At 46.8% G+C, this 15,894-nt stretch overlaps 1 protein-coding gene across 1 annotated transcript; it reads right to left on the bottom strand.

The window, feature by feature from the left end:
* Nucleotides 1–2,114: 2,114 nt before the first annotated feature.
* On the bottom strand, nucleotides 2,115–3,574 carry LOC120676883 (WRKY transcription factor 28-like). The gene is made up of 3 exons (XM_039958218.1): nucleotides 2,908–3,574; nucleotides 2,621–2,782; nucleotides 2,115–2,543 (listed from the first exon to the last, which is right to left on the bottom strand). Exons 1-3 carry the CDS (start codon nucleotides 3,228–3,230, stop codon nucleotides 2,354–2,356), a joined length of 675 nt encoding a protein of 224 aa, XP_039814152.1. The 5' UTR covers nucleotides 3,231–3,574; the 3' UTR covers nucleotides 2,115–2,353.
* Nucleotides 3,575–15,894: the final 12,320 nt, after the last annotated feature.

Below are 15,894 nucleotides of genomic sequence, written 5' to 3'. Positions count from 1 at the left end.
TTTATTTTGGGAGGGATGGAGTATAACTAGTCAGGTTGGCGTGCTACGCGCGCCTATACAAAAAAAACATTAACCTAAAATATTAATGGAAAGATATTATTCGTTACTATGTTTGAAACAACATCGTATCGATGTATTGAATTAAATCTAAAAATTACAGTAAAACGGCATAGTAGTTTAGAGTCTGAGAGCGCGCCAATCTCAATCATTTTAGTATAGAGGTACAGACAATTTTTCCTTAGGAATTCGTTTTTTTTTTGTGTTAGTAGGTATAGTTTGATTACTTTAGTAGGGAAAAAAAGATTAGAAATGAATAAACAGTTCAAGTATATTTTGTGAGTTTACGGAGGGAAACACAAAGACAAAAAATAGTAGAACTAACACGTGTGAATGTAGTATACAAAATTTAGTTATTATTTTTATATGTAGGAAGTAGTTAAATATATTTTGTATTGTCAAATAATGGAAGAAAAAATATTTTTTTAAGATAAAAGGCTCACTTAATAGAACCGTGGGCCCCACGTGGGTCCCGTCTGAATAGCGCGTGGGTCCCACGTGGGTCCCGCCTGAATAGCACGTGAGTCCCACGTGGGTCCCGCCTAAATAGCGCGAGGGTCCCACGTGGGTCCCACCTGAATAGTATGTGGGACCCGCATAAACTGTGCGTGGGTCCCACGTGGGGCCACGATTCACGGAAACACTCCGATTCTCGGAGATTTAGTATAGTATATTAATTAATTAATTCGTTTTTTAACCTTAAATTTAAACCCTCATCGTATTCAAATTTATTTATTTTTTACACTGACCGAAATCCACAGCGTCGGTACACTGTGTAGTGGACTAGCGCGATCTGCTGGACGTTTAGGTAGTGGGCCGGGAAATGGGCTGGTCAGCCCAACCGCACGACGACAGCCCAATTTGGAGGGCTGGGCTACCAGCAGCAATAGCAGATTCGCAGCCTCTTGTTTGTATTATATTTATATTATATTGTCCTTTTTTTAGATCAAAGGAAGAATTGTATTATATCAAAGCTGAGTACATTATCAAGATACACGCAACACTCTCAAAGTACTCACGCACTAAGCATCTCCAAATCTCAATCCCAAACCTGTATAAAAAATCAAATAGAAGACCACACAGGCATACGCTCAACAAGCAGGCTGAGAACAAGTGCCCAAAGAACGGCGACCAACATCCCTGTAGGCTAGAACGAGCACAATCTTCTTCTTTCTTCACGCGTCTTTCTTCATGCGTCTTTCTTCTTCATCTTTCTGCCACCGATGAAGAAGAGAGACTGATCCCAATCTATCCGATCCAAGACTGATTGACATCAGCTTGGGGGGACAGACTTATTCTCACAAACCCTTCACTGTGGTTGGATCTAACCATGATAAAACAGAGAAGTGGCTGGAGAAAATTATTCCACAATGACGACACCATCCCCGCCTCGATGACGCCATCCGGAAACCTAATTCTCCATGTCGTCGCTCCAAGCAAGTTGCCGACACTGTAGATGCAGCCACCTCCTTCATCGGAGCCGCCATAGAGAGATCCAAGCCACCCTATCTCTTCACCGTTGCCGGAGAGGAAAAGGAGAAATCTCCCATACCACGAAACGCGGCATGAAGAAATACTAACCCTAATATAAACTTGATCTATTAAAAATTATTAGAAGAGATAGATCCTCACCCCCTCCACCCTCCGGCGTGATGCCAGAGGTGGGAAGGGAGGGGGACCAAACAGTGGATTATTAGAAGAGATAGATCCCCACCCCATCCACCCTCCGGCGTGATGCTAGAGGTGGGAAGGGAGGGGGACCAAACAGTGGAGGAGGCGAGATCCGGTGGGTGGGCGGAGGGGGGTGCCGTCCGTGTCGCCCTCGGGGCGACGTGGGGGCAGGGCTAGCCTTATATTTTATTGTCCTTTGTTGTCCTCCAGAAAAACTAACTACCTTTATTTATATTTTCTCCCTTCTTCTTTTTGCTTTAGACTTGGTTCGTTGACTGATGCTGATTTATTAAAAAAATACTATAAAAATACTAATTTATATAAGAGAAAAATACTGCTGGTTGATTAACTGATAACCTGGCAGAACGACTAATCATGCTACCAACTTCATAACCGATCGACTGACCATCATCATTGAAAAGATATAATATATAAGTCATCTTCGGACAAAGCAATAGGCTAATAGTACAAGTCTCCTCCCGCGACAAAAAAAAATGCTGACCTTCATGCATGATTATTAGCGACAAAAAAATCGAACAGAACCGTGCTAGCTAGCTGCTTCTGCGAACCGTCAGGCTTTTCTGGTCGGATTGGAGGGAGTCAGGCTTTTCTCCTAGCTAGAGAACTAGAAGACACGGTGGGCCTGCGCCGGCGGCGGTGGCGGGTCGAGGAGGCGTTGATAGCCTCGCGGCGGCGGCGCGACGGGGTGGTTGTGGACGCCGTCGTAGGTGGTGATGACGAAGCGCGCGTCGTCCCGCGCCCGCTCCACCCGCTTCTTCACCTGGCACCCCTCCCTCGAGCACCGGTAGTAGTTCCTGCATGATGCGTGCTCTGAGAGTCTGAGGTCACACACACGCCGCCGAGTCGCGGCTGCTGTAGCTAAGCTAGGTACCTCGGGTTGGGGCTGTTCTTGACCATCTTCTTGCCGTACTTGCGCCACCGGTAGCCGTCGTCCAGCACGTCCACGTCCGACCGCGTCTTGAACGCGATCTTCTTCTTCCTCGCCGGGACGAGGGGGAGGCCCCCGGCGCCGCCGGCGCTAGTAGTGAAACCGCTGAAAAGTTCATCAGGGAGCACAAGATCTTAATTAATTACTAGTTCCTATATTAGAATACGATTTAATTACAGCCCCCCAATCCATACTAGTAACAGATGAAAAGTTTCTAATACTCTCATTACCTGCCGCCGTCCCCCTCTGAGCTGAGCGCTGACGCCTCCGTCTGGCTCTGCTCGCCGGGCTCGCCGCCATCGCTGCTGCTTCCGGCTACACCACTCGCGCGGCAGTCAGTTTCGGCTTGGAGCGCGTCAACGAGCGCTGGCGCCGGCTGCTCCTCCGCTTGGAACGCCGCTGGCTCCGGCGGGTGATACACGACGCCGATGTCGAAGGAGAGGAAGCTCGATGCGGCCGCTGCTGCTTCCACGTCGCTGCCGCCGCCGAACTCGCCGCCGCCGATCCAGTACCCCTCGGGGCTTAGCGACAGCAGAGATTCGTAAGAGGACATCGTGCGCCACACCCCACACAACACAAAGCGATCGAGATCGATCGCCGCTGGCTGTTTTGGCTAGCCGCCTGCGCTCTTATCTTATGGGGTCCCCTGCTGCTGCCTCCACCTCGGCTCGGCTGGCGCTCGCTCAGGTCAAAGTCAAGGCCGCACGCGCGCGCGACCCTGTTGCCGAGTGAGTTCCAACTGAACTGACAGGCCGGTGACGCTGACATGCGCGCCAGCGCCAGCGGTGCGCACGCGAGCCGGACTTTTTGGCCGGGAAGCAAGGAAACGGCGGCGGGCTCCGGTTTCGCTGGCCTCGGGGTCGGGGCCGCGAGCTGGTGGTGGCGTCATGTAATGTATGAGCTGTGCGACGACGGAGCATACACGGTCACGGATCCAAGGTTGGGTTGGGTCGAGGTCGCCGTAGACCGACCGGCGGACGACTTTGACGGTGGACGCTGAAGCCAAGCCAGGCGAGTCCCGACGGCCGGCGGGGCGGGATCGGAGCCACGGAGCCGTCAACGGGGACAGCGGACTGATGAGCGGCCTCCCTCCGCTCGCGCGCTGGTTCCTCTTCCTCCGCCGCACACGCTAGCTGATGCATTGCCTATGCCTTGACGACGAAGGAAACTTGACAACTCGGTGCTTGACGCCGTGGTGACTCGGTAACGTCACGCAGCGTGCGTCCTCCACGTCAGCGCGCATCTCGCCGATGATCAAATCTGGCCAATGAAAAGTGGGGGAATTTTAATTTGCAGGATTCGAGTTCGGATCCTATACCAATCATGTGAAATTCTAAAGTCAACTTAAAGCCTATGGGGCTGTGGCTTTAAACAATATACTAGTAAATGTTAGAGCAATAACCATTGTGGGAGTACACATACCTCAAGGGGAAAGAAAAAAACTCTATGGCGGCTAAACATGGGTGTAGGGGGTGTGGGCGGCTACAAGGAATAAAACTCCATGGCGGCTAAACAAGTGTAGCGTTGTGGCAATGCCAGCAGTTATAACGCTTGCTCCCACACAAGATTATTCCACCTTGAGCTCAGGTTGTTTACATTTGAAATATGCCCTTAATTCCAGCCTCAATGCATGAGGCATTCTCGTAATTCTTGATTAATTGTTGGTACATATATGCCAGATTTTGGAATTACTGGAGTTGACGATAAAATCAGACAAACTTAGATGTTGAGGAAGGAAATTGAAGAAGATTCTTGCCGCACGGGCGTCCTGCATCCCGTGGCCGTCCCTTGGATTTTGCTTGCCGCTTCGGTTTGCAGCTCTTGTTGGAAGCGGAAGAGGAAAGGGGCCTATCCGCGGCTCTGAGATTATAATAAGCCGCCTATCGTTGCCCTAGTTCGATCTCGATCGACGCCGCGGCACCTGCGACATCGGAGAAGCAGCCATGGGGATGCTGGCCCTGTCCCGGCTCGTGCCCGTGAAACGCCGCCGGCGAACCCAGACCGGTATGCCTCTTGCTCTGCTTTGGTGACTCCTTTTCAATATTTCCTTGGAGGAAGCAGGCTCGCCTGATCCGTTCTCTGTCACCAACAACAGCCAACTGCACTGTAGATGGATCGATTGTTTCAGCGGCGAGAAGAAAGACTCCCAGCAGCAGGCATTGTAGGGTGTGTTTAGATCCCACAAAAAACCCCAACATCCAAATTTTCCATCACATCAAAATCACATCGAAACATTAAATATAGCAAATAACACATGCATGAAGTACTAAATGTAGGTAAATAAAAAAATTAATTGCATAGTTTTGATGTACGTTGCGAGACAAATCTTTTAAGTCTAATTAGGTCATGATAGGACAATATTTACCACAAACAAACGAAAAATGCTACATTGTGCTACAGTGTTCGATGTGACTTTTCGCATCCCCTTTTCCTTCCATCTAAACACAGCCGTAGGAACCACCGTGTTCGGCTGGGAGGCTGGGGCCTCCAGCCCTATAGTATTCTTCCCTCACATTCCTCCAGCACTAGTCTCCAGCCACCAGCCAGTTAACAGTGTTTTTTTCTCACAATATTCTAGCTCCTGCCTCCAGCTCCAGTCTGCCGACCACGGTGGTTGTTTCTTGTGCTTCGCCAGGACCTCCTGCATCAGGTATTTGCTCTCCTGCCAATGCAAGATGCCGCACGAGCTGGCTGTGCCTCTCGACAGCTTCTACAATCGTGGAGACACTATCCTGAGCTGGAGTTCAGTACCAAAACGCTATCATTGGATGGACACCACAACCTGTGTTCGGCGCCAAGTGGCCAAAGATGTCATCAGGAGGATTGATGCTGCTCTGCAGAACCGCGCTGGCATTTGTGCGAAGAGGCTCAGGTTCGAGCTTCAGTTTCTTCTTGGGCCTTGCTACGGTACTCCAATTACCTCATAGGAATTAAGAGTTTCAATAAATCTAGACCCTTGAATTTTAGAAGAGACAAGCCAATTAATTAAATTTAAAAAAGATATTGCATGCTATTTCGGTTATCATGCATGCAGCCATGCATGCAGGTGGAATCTGGCGTGGATTGCTCCCCTTGTTTGTTCGGAGGTTGTTGAATGGAATCTACACGTAATATGTCACATTTATTTGTTGCCGGTTGGAAAAATAAAAAGTGGACAAACATATTATGTTTCAGTTAGATCTAAATCTAATCTGGCTGTAGGTTTCGAGCAAAATCAGATAGTTGATTCCATGTATGTGTACCTTTCAAAAAGTAACAAATTATTTATATCTTTCAAAACAATTGTCACGTGTATACGGGTCACATATATCTTAAAAATGTAACATTCATATGCCATATTTTTCTTTTTTTGAATCATGTTATAAAAACAGGGTCACATGTATAATGCATAACACGTTAAGTATCTATTATTTTCTTGATCAAACACTGGGTTAGTACTCATGTCACGTGTTATTATATCGCATTAAAAAACATATTATAACACACTCATGTCACGCTAGGAAAAATTGTTACAACTCACCCATATCATGTTAGGAACAAAATGTTACAACACACCCATGTCACATTAGGGAAAGGATATTACAACTCACCTATTATTTTATTTTCCTCTAAAGTGTCAAGTATCAACCCATGTCAATGCATTCACGTTAAACAAAAAACAATGGAAAAAATATATAAACGGCCATCATGCACATATGTACGTGTTACGTTTGCATAGCTAATAGTCCAAATTGTGATCACTCCGCAGGCGGCTACTCAGCTAGAGATGCAATGGCCGCTTCAATTCTAAACATGATAGTAATGCGGATGGCTCTTCCTGCACAAATTAATTCGTCACGTTTGAACGGCCAACATGCACATATGAATGTGTCACGTGGAAACAGTCACGGTATATGATTTTGGAGGTTAGATCACTACTAGAAAACACGCCATGGGAACCGGTTGGAAACACCCTTTGGCACCGGTTTTTCAACCGGTTCCCCCAAACCGAGACCAATGCCGCTTTGGTACCAGTTGGTCTTTCCAACCGGTGCCAATGACATTTTTCCTTTTTTCCCATATTCCAGTTTTGTTTATTTTATTTATTACTGTTATTTTTTTATAATTGCTAAACACACTCGAGCTCTACAGTAGTATACGTTCATTGGTCGTACGTATGTGTTCATTTTCAGAGAATATCTGAAACTAACTAAAAGTGAAATGCGAGCATATAATTAAGCTAATTAGATGAACTAATATATTTACAAATATACAAACATCAAGACATCACATTTAGAAATATTTACAAATGTACAAGTCATGTTTGTAGTCCAACTACTGGGCCCCTCAGGAGCTCGATGGAAGTCCTCTATGGATGTGACCGTCGTGGTAGAACTCGCCTCTAGGATCCAGGATCTCGTTCAAAATGAATCCAGTGAGCTGCTCGCACACGGCGTTGATCCGATCAGTAGAGTAACATTCATCCCCCATTTGAGACATCTATCATTTAGGAAAAAAGGACTGATATATTAACATCATGTGTGTTAGTAGAATTATGAAAATGTACTAGTGAACGGTTTGGACGTACTCTCATGTCCTCCGTAGTAGGCTTCCCGCATGGAGTCATGATGTGCAAGTAGTCGCATGCGTAGTACCCACACCAATCAGTTCCTTGTTGTTGTCTCGCACACTTAAGGAGAAACAAATAAATTACTCAATTTAGAACAATTTGGGATTACTTAACTAGACAAATCTGTGTGAATCAACATACCGGATAATCCATTTTAACGTTCAGTTCGGGCCTCCATTGACCACATCCTTTGTTATTTTTCATAATTTTTTTCCAAACCCTGCGCTCAAAGTTAAGTTTGATATTCAGGAATTGTTATTAACAGAAAAAAGGATTTGATTGTGCAAACTGAATTTACCTGTTCAAGGGGTATATGATATGTTCGATTGTGGACTTTGGATTTCTCATTGAGTCAAAGACTATAAGATTGCCGGTCTCTATGAAAAGTATGAGTAAAATCCAATGATAACTGCAGATATAGATAGGATATATACATACATGCATTAGACAACTTAGTATTTATTTAGTAATATAATAGAGGATTGAGTCGACCAAGGCTTACACAAAGTTGTATGGTATGAATATATAAGATTTGTAATTTTGCCTAGTCAACAAATCGTACATGTTTTGGCACGTTTCCTTGTAATTTTCGTTGAGCACTTTCTGGTTGACTAGCAAAGGAGACATGAAGCCGATCTGATGGTGCCATCCATGTTTTCGGCTTCTTTGGGTCTCCTGTCTAAACGATACAATAGAAATTTTATAATGCACACATATAATTATATTCTTGTTAACAAAAAGAATTAATGTAAAGGTAAGTGATACTTACAAAACCCAAATGGTGATGATAGAGACATCGAAGGCTTGTCGATGGTAAATGTGATATAAATTTTCGAAGTACACCCAGAAGTCGTCCTCCCCGCGGAAGAAATCATGGTCACGATACTTGACTTCAAACATTTTCCCTTCATCATTCGACATTCGCAGGTACCATCTATGCAAATTGAACATCTGCGTGCCTAGACTTTTCTCCTCTTCCTCAGTGACAAAAAGTTTTACATGCTGAATGGAGTAAGAACGGGAGCGTTAATCCAGTTTCAGAAAGAAATATCGCGGCCTGTAGGTCCACCTGGAGTTTTACGTCCGTCGGGTGTAGGAGTGGCAACCCTCTTCCAACTCCTCAACGGTCTTCTCGTAGGTCAATTTTCTTTCGATCGTTTTCTGTTTCTTTTTTGAGGGTCCAGTCGCTGGGAGGGATGTTGTCTTTTTCTTTCCTTTTTCTGGTGTAGTAGGAGTTGGAGTACTCGTGGCCCTTTGCGCCGGCGGAGACGGTAGTGAGGGAGCTGGTTGTGGGGATGGCGGTGAGGGAGGCCACGGAGACGGGCGATCGATCTGCACGGGAGCCGTTGTGCTTGCAGTAAGTTTGATGTCGGCCTTGTGCCATAGAACGATCCCGTGCATTGCGTCTCCCAATGTCTTCTCTCCATCCCCTCCTACGAAGTCGAGCTCAAGATCCTCATTGTTTCCAACTATCTGCTCGACTGAGATGGAGGTGTAGCCAGGGGGTATCGGCCTTCCATGAATTGTAGTACAAGGATTCAGGGGCATGGATGACCCGTATGCGACATGAATTGATATATTCTTTGCTCACACATGAAGCTCGCACGGTGTCGGCATGATGACATCATCCACTGGATACCTCTGGTAATTTACTGCCGTTGGCTCAATCTGGGGGTGCTGTTCAGCTTGTACGTCGGGCGCGACCGTGGATGCACAGCTGCTGCGTCGCTGAGAGGCCGGGCTTATCACAACATCCGGGTGCGACCCAGCAGTGCCCCTTTGGCTCAGAGCTAGCGCAATTGCCTCATTGACCCTGACATCCATCTGAGATTCCAAGGACGCAACCTTCCTGTTCATCTCTTCTTGTGTGGCACGGAGTTTCTCTCCTTGTTCGACTTTGCTCTTTCGGTGAGTCTTGTAAGAGGAATCTCCGGCCCAAGCAACTTTCCATGGAACCACGCCGATGCCACGGCCTCGTCCAGGGTGTTCCGGATTCTTTAATGCCCTTGTCAGCTCATCATTCTCCCTTTGAGGCTGGAATGTTCCTTGTTGGGCCTCATCTATTGCAGCGACCAGATCGCGGAACACTTCTTGCATATGCCCAGGCACGACCAAAGTTCCATCCAACTGGTTTAGTGTCACGCCATTAGCAAATAACCACCACTTGGATCTATCCGGCCAATCCCAAGTCATCGGCCTGATGCCTTTATCCATAAGGTCCTGCTCCATCTTCTGTCATTTCTTTATTGTCTTCTTGTACCCTCCAGCCCCAAGGTGGTGGCTATACTTCTTATTTGCTGCATTCACCTTGGCCTATTGGGATTTTTCTTGGGGTTCCTCTGAAAGTTTGTATTATTTGAACTCCTCCCAGGATGGTTTAACTTGAGGGAGATCGTCCCAGTTCGGCTCCTTATCCTTTTTGATGTAATTGGTGTACAACTTCTTCTTGAAACTGTCACAGGACAGTCCAAATAATACCAATTAAGTGCAAGAATTAACACTTAAACTCAACCCAGAATTATTGCACTCAATCAGTACACTCAGACCGCCTGCTTTAACCAGGATCGATTACACAGGAACTCTCGCCAAAAGACGAGCACAGATGATTACCGGCAACAAAAGCGTTTAAAGTCATTTACAACCCGAGTTTAACAGAAGCACTAACTTAAACTACAACAAGTGTGTACAAGCTAGTTTTACAAGTCAAACCTCAGAGTTCAAACCTCAGAGTTCAAACGCAGCGGAAAGTAAATTAGAGTTTAAAACAAGCTTCAAAATACAATACGCTAGATAACGTCGCAGACAAAGATGAGCTTCACACCTTGCCCACTGATGTGAGGCTCACCTGCCCGAACTTCACGGAGAAGACGGGACCCACTCGACCGACCAATCGGGAGGAAGTGGTTGACCGATCCACGAGGCGCAGATCTCTTCGGAGTCCTCCGGAACGTAACCTGCTAAAAATATATGGCAACAACAAGCCTGAGTATTCTAATACTCAGCAAGACTTACCCGTCCATGGGTATACTTAGCCCATTATCTAGACATGAAAACTTTTTGGCTCTGGAGTTTGTTTTGCTGAAAAGCTACTAATATTGAATCCTTACTTTCAATATTTTAGCGCCAATTGAGTTGACCGCTATAACTTAGGTTTGCCTAGTACTCTAGAGCATACATGGTTGATCACATTATCTTTTCAGATTACCACAGCCAACATTCTCAGTTCAAACTCATTTCACTTCTTTACTACGATGTGACAGAGAGATCAAGGTTCTCATATCCGCGAGTCACGGCGAATCGATTCGATTTAACCTTGCAAGGTGGATGTAGCGCATCTAAGCCGATAGATGCTAATGGTAAGTTTCGGTGATTTATGACAACCGTATGTGACTAACGTGTGTTTTAAAGGAAAGCTCAATAACTGGATTAGTCTCATATGAAATATGAAAGGAGACCCCTCAATTCGAAACAATCATGCGTACCAAGGACTCAATTTAAAAGATTAAGGACCTTTCTAGTCTCAAGTGTCACAAGGAGTAGAAGGACACTTGATTTAGTTAGGTTTTATAGTTTCTAGTTCTTGATCGTACTATTAAGAGGGGTTCATGAGTTAGTAGCTTGATCAAACTTGAGTTGGCCTTAGAAATCTTGCACACTCACTCAAAAACAGCAAAAGATGGTCAATAGAAGTCAACACAACTCTTGGAAGAAGAAACAATCAAAGTCACATTCAAATCCAAGTCAAAACAGCTGAAAACAAAGAAAATCAGGAGCACCGGTTGAACTGGTGCCCTAGCATCGGAGCATCCGATGCATGGCGGAAGGACCGATGACCTGTCGGTCTATCTTCTCTGGATGAAGGCAGAAATCAAGTTTAGCACCGGTTGAACCGATGGTCAAAAAGATAAGCACCGGTGCAATGAAAGTCCTTTGTTCTAGAGAGCATGTTTTGGTGGACTTCAACCTCTCTTCAGCACCGGTTGAACCGACGCTCCGAAATCAAAGCACCGGTGCAATGAAAGTCTTTTGTTCTAGGAAGCATATTTTGGTTGACTCCAACTTCTCTTCAGCACCGGTTGAACCGACGCTTCAGAATCAAAGCACCGGTGCATTGGATGTACTTTGTTCCAGAACGCTTGTTTGAGTTGATCAGTGAACCTCTTCAGCACCGGTTGATCCGATGCCCCTACGGAGCATGCACCGGTGCAATGACGCAAGCGTGAATACTGTGTCAGAACTCCAACGGCTACTTCTTTGACACAGAGAGACCGGTTGAACCGATGCCCATATTTTCTATACCGTCGGTTTTTCCGGTGGTCACGGTTTTTCTGCAGAAAAGTTCCAACGGCTATGTGACCTCCTCCACTCTATATAAGGGTACCCCCTGGTTCATTTTAGTTGCCTTTTGACACCCTGAAAACCTGAGGCCACCCTTGAGAAGAAGAGAAAGAGCTTTGAGCAAAAGAGAGAAGATCTAGTGCTTAGTTTGTGCTTCAACCTTGAAGAACTCATCCTTTGCAAGTGTAGCAAGTGTGCTTGAGCTAGGGCCAACTGAGTGTAGGTCAAGTGAAGGCTTAGGAGCTTGTTACTCTTGGTGTTTGGCAGCACCTAGACGATCTTGGTGATTGAAGGTGTTTCTTCCGGAGCTTGCCAAGGATTGTGGGAGCCCGAAGAAGTGTGTACGTGGCTTGAGCTCCACCACGCCGGGATGGTGAACGGAGACTCTTAGTGAGCGCCCAAGTCTCGGTGACATGGGAGGTGACAAGACTCTTAGTGAGTGTCACAACGTGGATTAGGGGTGTGTGCCAACACATCGACACCACGGGAAAAATCCGGTTGTCTCTTGCCCACTCTTTCATTTCAAGCATTTACTTTCTTGCAACTTTTCATGTGCTTGACATTAGAGATCATAACTTAGCTCTACCTTGCTTAGTTTCATATCTTTGTTAGCTTGTGTTGTTTGCTTTGTTTAGCCGGTTGGTGAATTGAGCCTTACTAGCATTGCATAGGTTAAGGTTGTTTTATTGCTTTAGAATTTTGAAAAAGGCCCAATTCACCCCCTCTTGGTCCATCGATCCTTACAATTGGTATCAGAGCCTCGTTGCTCTTTTGGATCATTAGGCTTCACCGCCTAGAGCTATGGCCAAGATGGGAGGTTCGCCGCCTCACTTCGAGGGCAAGAACTTTGTCTATTGGAAAGTTCATATGGCCGCATACCTTGATGCGATTGCCCCCGAAGTGTGGTTGGCAACAAAGACCGGGTTCACCGGAACTCCCACCACGGAGCAATTAAAATGGAATGCAAAGGCTAGAAATGCAATTTTCGAAGCCATTAATGAGGAAGTCTTTGCTAGAGTAAATGGCATGGATTTAGCAAGTGATATATGGAAAGAGCTAATTGAAATTCATGAAGGCTCCACAAAAGTCCGTGAATAAAAATATCACTTGTTTAGAGCAAAATATGATTCTTTTAAAATGCTTGCTCATGAAAATTGCAATGATATATATTCCCACTTGAATGTCATTGTCAAGGACATTAATGCTCTTGAAGTTTCCAAAATTGACAGTGGCTCCATCAACCGCAAGATTCTCATGCTCCTTCCGAAGCCCAAGTACAACATTATCAATGCTATGCTTCAAAAGGAGAATCTTGATACAATGGAAGTGAGAGAGCTTGTGGGCGAAATTCGCATTCATGAAATGAGTATCCTTGGTATGACCGAAGAGCCAACAACAAGCAAGTCAATTACTCTCAAAACCAAGGCCAACAAGCACCGCAAGCTCAAGATGGTCAAGCAAGATTCAAGCTCAAGCAATGAAGAAGAAGATCATCATGAGAGCTTATCCGATGAAGAAGATGATGGAGAACTTGCTCTCATGATGAGAAAGTTCACACGCTTGAATGACAAGATCAACAAGAAGGGTTTCAACTTTGACCCCAAAAGAAGAATGTTCCGGCCATGGGGAGATGTCAAGAACAAAACTTGCTATAATTGTGGAGAAAAAGGCCACATCTCTCCCGATTGCCCCAAGCCGGACAAAAGAAAGAAGGACAACAAAGGCAAACATCGCCATGATTCAAGCGATGATGAAGAAGATGAGAAGAAGAACAAGAACAAGAAGCTTGGGAAGAAGAAGAGCCATGACAAGAAGACCAAGCTCTTCCCAAAGAAGAAAGGGCACACCAAGAGAAGCTTCTTGGTGGAAAAACAAGAATGGGTGACCGATGTCTCATCAAGCGAAGATTCAAGTGATGAAGAAGACATCGTCACCATCGCCCTCACCAATGAAGAACCACCACTACCTCCGCCTCCTATGTGCCTAATGGCAAAAGGTAACACCAAGGTATGTGAGGTAGATAGTGAAGATGATAGTGATGAAGAGCTTGATCCTTATGAATTCACTAACCTCATTAATGAGTATACATCCGTCATCAAGAGGGAAAAGGGCAAAGTCAAAGTTCTTGAGAGCACTCATGCCAAGTTAGAGCTTGCCCACTCCGATTTGCTTGGCAAATACAATGACTTGCTCAAAAAGCACAATGAGTCACTTGTACTTGCTAAGCAAGTTGAGGAGAGCCACAAAAAGCTTAAATAAGATTATAAGGAGTTGGCTCACAAATATCAAGAACTTGAATTTGCCTATGAAGCAATTGACCCAAGTCTTGAGAACTTTGCTCATAAAACTATTGAAAAGGTCAATGCTTCTACCTCATGTGATGACCTACTCATTAATGCAAATGCCACTAATATTGTGTCCAAGCTTGCTCCTTCTAGGGAAAAGGAGTTGATGGATCAAGTAGCAAGCCTCAAGAGTAGTGTGGAGAAGCTCTCAAGAGGAGAATACATCCATAAGGAAATTCTCTTCAACAATGCACGTGATTATGGCAAGAGAGGTCTTGGTTCATTTCCGGAGCCAAATCAAGGCACTACTCCTTCTCCGGAGATCAAGATTAGCTTCATCAAGGAAGTTGGTTTATATTGCCAACATTGCCAAGTCACCGGGCACCACACTAGGGAGTGCACCTTACCATCACGTCCTCTTCCCACTTTACCTAAGAATTACTCATCAATGTTTCAAAATAACTATTTTCTCTTGAGTAAAGTGAAGGGCAAGGTGAAGGCCAAATTTATTGGCAAAATTGCTAAGGAGTCAAAGAAGAAGCTCCCCAAGCAACTTTGGGTCCCAAAAGCTCTTGTCACACATGTGCAAGGCCCAAAGCTTGTTTGGGTTCCTAAAACTCAAAAGTGAATTCTCATGTGTCTAGGTGAACTACAAAGCCGGTGGAAAACATTGGGTACTTGATAGCGGTTGCTCTCAACACATGACCGGCAATGATAGCATGTTCACCTCTCTTGAAGACCCCGGCGATCATGAACATGTCACCTATGGTGATAACTCAAGGGGGAAAGTCTTAGGTTTGGGTAGAATAGCAATCTCTAAAGATTTATCTATTTCTAATGTCTTGTTTGTAGAAGCACTTAGTTTTAATCTCATTTCTATTGCTCAATTGTGTGATCTTGGACTAACGTGTACCTTTGACAAAAATGGTGTTGTAGTAACTCTTGAAGAAGACAAGTCAATGGTATTGTAACATCCCGAAAATTACCCAAAATAAATCGTGCGCTAAAATTTTGCTTCGTTGTTGAGCTCGAGATCCCTCCTTGAAACCCTAACCCCAGTTTTCCAGAATCCTCCCTGTTCCGCCGGATCTCCCGATTCCCCAAAGACCCGACACCCGTATCCGACACCCTGTTTCCCCTCGACCTGCGCGTCGCACTCTCGCGCGCCCGGACGCCAAGCGTGGCCGACCGGCTCCGCGATCAGCGCCGTGATCCCGGCGCGGATCCCTCCCTCCCCCTTCTTTTTCCTTCTCTTTTCCCTCCTTTTCTTTTTCTTTTTCTTTTTCCCATTTTCTTTCTCTTTTCTTTTCTTTTCCTCCTTTTCTTTCTTTTCTTCTCTCCTCTCCTTCCTCCCTTCTCCTCCCTCCTTCCCGAACGCGGCAGAGCACCGGCCCGGCCCCCCCCTCTCTGCGCTGGCCGCTCCCGAGCACGCCCCCGCGCGCCGCTCTCCGCTCACGCACCAGGCTCGCCCCCGACCGCGCCCGCCGCAACGCGCACCACGGCCTGCCCTGCCCCGCTCCCCCTCGTGCGCGCGCCCACGCTCGGCCCCATCTCGCTTCGCGCACACGCCACGGCCGTCTGGCCACGCTCGCGCGCACCGGCCACGCCACGCCCTGCCCCCCCGTGCCCCACGCCGCTGCTGCCCGCCGTTGACCCCCGAACAGCGCCGCCTGCGCCGGACGCCGCCTCCTCGACGCGTCACGTCCCGTCTCGCAGCGCACGCCACCGCCCTGTGCGCGCACGGCGCCGGTGACCCCCGAACAGCACCGCCGTTGACGCCGCCGCTGCCCTGCTCCCCGTTCCACCGCCTCACTTGTCCTATAAAGGGGACCCTCGCGTCGCCCTCGAGCTTCATATCCCGAGCCACCGCCCGCCGCCTCCTTGCCCTCCCAGCGCCGCCGCCTCCACGCCCGCACGCCGCCGCCCCTTCACTGGCCCTAGCCGCGCCACCTCCTCGAGCCGCATCCGCCCGAGGTGAGCCGGGG

Source organism: Panicum virgatum, chromosome 5N, assembly GCF_016808335.1.
Source record: "Panicum virgatum strain AP13 chromosome 5N, P.virgatum_v5, whole genome shotgun sequence".
Taxonomy (NCBI): domain Eukaryota; kingdom Viridiplantae; phylum Streptophyta; class Magnoliopsida; order Poales; family Poaceae; genus Panicum; species Panicum virgatum.
The sequence above is the reverse complement of the archived record's forward strand: the minus strand, read 5'-3'. Positions and strand labels throughout refer to the sequence as shown.

Coding starts and splice junctions, on each gene's coding strand:
- LOC120676883 (XM_039958218.1), bottom strand. CDS start 3,230: ATGTCCTCTTACGAATCTCTGCTGTCGCTAAGCCCCGAGGGGTACTGG. Junction 2,783..2,907: donor TCAGAGGGGGACGGCGGCAG/GTAATGAGAGTA, acceptor TGAACTTTTCAG/CGGTTTCACTACTAGCGCCG. Junction 2,544..2,620: donor AAGAACAGCCCCAACCCGAG/GTACCTAGCTTA, acceptor CGCATCATGCAG/GAACTACTACCGGTGCTCGA.